Source organism: Macadamia integrifolia, unplaced genomic scaffold (assembly GCF_013358625.1).
Source record: "Macadamia integrifolia cultivar HAES 741 unplaced genomic scaffold, SCU_Mint_v3 scaffold1801, whole genome shotgun sequence".
Lineage (NCBI taxonomy): Eukaryota > Viridiplantae > Streptophyta > Magnoliopsida > Proteales > Proteaceae > Macadamia > Macadamia integrifolia.
Window position 1 is genome coordinate 74711 of NW_024868360.1, and position 4886 is coordinate 79596.

General features: G+C 36.1%; 1 protein-coding gene across 1 annotated transcript in view; it reads left to right on the forward strand.

The window, feature by feature from the left end:
• The window catches only part of LOC122064880, a 16680-nt gene continuing 11794 nt past the window's right edge, over window positions 1-4886 (forward strand). The window contains exons 1-3 of the mRNA XM_042628665.1: window positions 1-186; window positions 299-352; window positions 444-495. Of these exons, the coding sequence (XP_042484599.1) occupies window positions 89-186; window positions 299-352; window positions 444-495 (204 nt within the window). The 5' untranslated portion in view covers window positions 1-88. The remainder of the gene's footprint in view (window positions 187-298; window positions 353-443; window positions 496-4886) is intronic.

Sequence of the window (4886 nt, forward strand, 5' to 3'; positions counted from 1 at the left end):
TCACACTCCTTAGTCCTCCAGGGTTCACAGACTTCTGAAGTAAGTTCTGAGTGAGTTCAGAGTTCAGAGTTCAGAGTTCATAGAGATAATGGCGTCGGTCAGCTCCAGCGCCAGCTCCAAGGGATCCGAAGTTTCTGCGAAGCAGCCATCGAAACGCCTACAATTTGACAGGCGTTACGGTTGGGTGTACACACACTCTCTCTTGCTTTCCACAACCAAACCCTGAGCCACAGAGTTCGGAATTTCTTTCATTCTTCAGGTTTATATTTTTATTCATTTTTCTTAATATTTTACGCAGGTTTGATGAATGGAGAAATCCGGCAGAAGAGGCTTTAGCTGGTGGCAGAGGAATGTTAGTCTCCGATTGCAGTGATTTCCTCATTTTGCTTTGATTTATGATATTCTTTTTTAATTCTCATGTTTCAAATTTCTTGTGACCTAAGGTTTTGCATTTTACCTCTCGCGCAAGCTTTGATAGAGAAGGCTTCACAATCGGTACGGTGGTTCTCATGATGCCTCATCTGTAAATTGACTATCGTGTCGGGTTTCATTCAGAATTTGGTAAATTGGCCTGTACTCCTCTTGAGTTTTACAATAAAAAAAAAGTGTGAATGTTTTTTATTTTCAGATGATAAGTTTGGTTGGGTGGTCTGGGGTTTTGAATTAAAGTGTCTAAAGTAATCTGATTGAATTTGAGGCTGATTTTCCCTTTCTTTGGTCTCTTTTAGTAAGTGTTTGGTCTTTGCATTCAGTATTTCTGTGTTGGTTAGTTTATTTATTTTGCACATAAATTGTAGAAGTTCTTTTTTCATGGTTGGGGACATGATTTGGACTCATTGTGCTTGTGATGATGTAATGAGCTTGCGTTATCTGTTGCATCACTACATGGCTGATTGTCAAGCTACATTGTACAAGAACTTAGCTAATGTTCTTAGCTTCCCTAGAAATTGCAATTTTGAATTGCTTGAAAACTCAAGGAGACTATTGAACACTAGCTTAGTTGACTTGGTAAGGACTTATGTTTTGTGTACAAGTTAATTTTGACTTCTGTAAAATGATTTTTGGCAGTGATTAAAGCACAATAGGTCTTGGAATCTTTTTATCTGTTCATCATTGGGGATACAATGGAAATGTGTGTTGTACTTTGTTTAAAAAGAAAACGTAAAATTAAACATGAGCTTACTCTAGTAATAGGTTGTAACAGGTGGATCACCAGTTCAAAGGATCAATTAAATATTCTTTCTCTTACATACAATCAATTGAATACAATTGTCTTGTTGTACTTTGTTCTATTTATACATTGTATATTTTGCTTATTGCTTAATTATACGTTTTTATGCTTTAAAACTGTATTTTACATGTATCCTTTGCATCTCCATGCATTTCTTGATTATTTCCATGTATCTTTAGCATATCTTGCGTCTCCCCAATTATCATACTTTACGTCTTAAAAGCTCTATTAAAATCAGTATTCCTGATGTTGAATTTCAGAAAGTAGAGAAGATAGGCCTGTTTTTTTTGGGTTTTGTTCACTTTCTTGGGTCAAGTTAGGCTTAATTTTGAATGCCCAATGGGTTATATGGGCATGGGCGTGGTATTTTTGGGCTCTTTATTGTAATGGGTCAATTCTATAATCCTAACTATTAGGGATCTAGGTCCCATATGGGATTAAGTAGTCAGTTTCTATTTTGGTTACTTGGTAGTATCTTTAGTTTCTAATTATATTTTCTTGATGTACAAGGCAGTGAAGGCACCATTACTACATGTGTGGGCCTATTTTAGTAGTTTCTATTTAGTATTGTAAGAGCCATAGAGCCTCACCCACGATTTTGATAATGAAAAGAATATTGGCTTTGTGCCTCGTTTTCTGTGAGAAACAATCGTGTAGTGAGATGCCCCATCGGTTGGTAAGAATCTGACCAAGGCCATAGGTGAGAGGCCTTGGTCATATCTCCTTCTTCATCGCTTCTTTTACAATTTTCTCTTGTATTCTTAACCCTATTGAAGCTGTCCGGAGGTCTATTTTGGAATAGAGATATCTGCCCTTCTGTATATTGTGGTAGGGTTGTTGTTGGTGAATTCAAGAACTGGTGGATCCTTCTACGTGTCTTGCAGCACCTGTTCTGGAAGTTTTTATGCAGAAACTCTTATCTGAATATAACTTCCAATCTGTCCATCGGTTCTCCAAGGGATTTTGAAGTGTTCTGCTACTGTTAGTATCCCACCATTGACCAAGAGTTGAAGCCCATCTACTGGTTAGTTTGCTGGATGTTAGTAAGTTCCTAATTTCTGAACTTACTAATTTCAGTACTCTACTCATATTCTGTAATCTGTCCATTGAATTACTGCCATATTTTGATGGATTCTTTACCTATTCTAAGTTTTTGTTTGATCTTAGTTTCATGTCCATGTGAATTCTAGTTTGAAATTTATATCTATTTCTCTATTCTGATCTTATCCAGAACACCCTTCTGTTCTACCTTGTGGGTAGTTTCTGTGGTTATTAATTGCGGAACCTCCATCAATTCCGATACCTGAAACTGATACTTAAATCCTTGGTTGAAACAATATATGGCTTGCTAATTGAGGGGTTTTCAATGTGTGTGTGTGTGTGTGTTTTTTCTTTTAATAACTGAAATAGACCATATTCCAGTGCCCTTGTGGTGTTTTATTTCAATTTTGACAAGGGTTGAAATCCTAGTCGAAACCGAAATCTTGACCTTGGTTTTACCACAGTTGCGGATTGGAAAGGAGGACCATTTCTTTGGAATCTTAGGACAGTTGATGATAAAAAGGGAATAATAACCTTAAGTCCTCAACTTACCCAACATGATTTATCTCATCATCTCTTTAGGATCTCCTGAATCCCAGTCTCTCTCTCTCTCTCTCGTTCAAATAAGGTAGTAATATCAATTGATGAAGGGATATATAAAAATAGGAAAGATGTGGAGTGTTGTGGGCTATGATCGTATATTGTTTTGGTCCACCTAGTTTGGGCTGGAGATTCAGTAATGTGGTATTATTGTGGGAGTGCGGTTTTGGCACCAATAGTGCTGAAGTCATTTAGCTGTATAGCTAATTTTAAATTGATATGTTTTCATCATCATTTAATCAGGGTTATTTTTTACTCCAATCCGATTTTGCCATGCGTTAATATAATGCTTTGGAAATTGTTTAATAAAGTCGATCTAGTTTGAAAAACTTGGAATTTTGCAAAATTAGGGAAAAGGCCATATATAAGAATTATAAGAATTTAGGTAGTGTTATAAAATGATCAATTATAAGAATTAACTACTTATAATAGTTAAATGATTGGGTATACTGGGTGTTATGCAAGACAAGGTGTACATACCTTATTTATCATTATATATATAACTTAAGAAGTATAATTTTTTTTTTTTCATATTAATTTTGATTGTGTTATGCTATTAGACTTACAAGTGTAGTCTATCATACATGGATATGGCAAGAGGGTTGGTTAAGGTGGTTCCCTGCCCTACAACAGCACCAACAAACAACAAAAATAAACTCAGCCTTATCCCAACTTAATGGGTTCAGGTACATGGATACATGCAAAACAAAATAGGAAAATCTTAGGTAAAAAAACACCACACACACAAAAAAGAAAAACAAAAAGAAAAAGAAAAAGAAAAAGAAAAAGAAAAAAGGAGAAATGAAAGTAAAGGAAAGAGGCACACAATCCATTAGGTTAGGAAAATCTCAACTAAATGGGGTCGGAATATGACGACTTATACCCAAGGCTTTATGTGCATTTTAGAATTTATTACTTGTTTTTAAACTAATTTAGATAGATTCCAAATATCAATTTGTGATTGGCAGGTGTATGGCCTTGAATGCACTTGAGATGCACTGGATCAAGGCTACTAATAACTCAAGTATTTAATAAAAAAACAAAACACGATTCACTCATTCACAATCACAAAGGGTTTTGAGTTAAGGGTTTACAAGGAATTGAAGAAGGAAGAACCAAGCGCCTTCCTCCTTCGATCTTGCTCTGGCGGTGACAATTCTTCTTCGGTAGCGGTGAGGGTTACTCTGGCGAGCAATCGTACCCCCTTCTATAGGTACGTTCTTTTTTTTCCCCTCATCTTATTTCTTCTTTACGCTACGGTGATTTTTTTTTTCTTCTTTCTTCTCCCTTCTTCACTTCATATGGTACCTGTTTTTTTTCTTCTTCTGTTCTTCACTCTTCTTTAACCTACGGTGAGCTTTGTACCTGTCTTTTTTTTTTCATCTTTCTTCTCCCTTCTTTCTTCTTCATTCTTCTTTTGTTCTTCATACGGTCTCTGCTTTTTTTTTTTCTTCTTCTGTTCTTCACTCTTCTTCAATTTATGGTGAGCTCTGTATTGTCTTTTTTTTTCTCTTCTTCTTTCTTCTCCCTTCTTTCTTCTTCATTCTTCTTCTGTTCTTCATACAGTAGGAACTGAAGAAGGAAGAACCAGGCGACCTTCTTCCTTCGATCTTGCTCTGGCGATGATGGTTCTTCTTCGGCAGCGGTGAGGGTTACTCCGGCGAGCAATCGTACCCCCCTCTACAGGTGCTTTTTTGTTTTTTTTTTTCTCATCTTATTTCTTCTTAATGCTACAGTGAGTTTTTTTTTCCTTCTTTCTTCTTCTGTTCTTCACTTCTTCATACGATAACTGTTTATTTCTTCTTTAGTTATTGACTCTTCTTCAACCTATGGTGAGCTCTGTACCTGACTTTTTTTTTCCCTTCTTCTTTCTTCTTCATTCTTCTTCTGTTCTTCACTCTTCTTCAACCTACGGTGAACTCTGTACTTGTCTTTTTCGTTCTTCTTCTTCTTTCTTCTCCCTTCGTTCTTCTTCATTCTTCTCTTATTCTTCATGCGGTACCTTTTTTTTTTT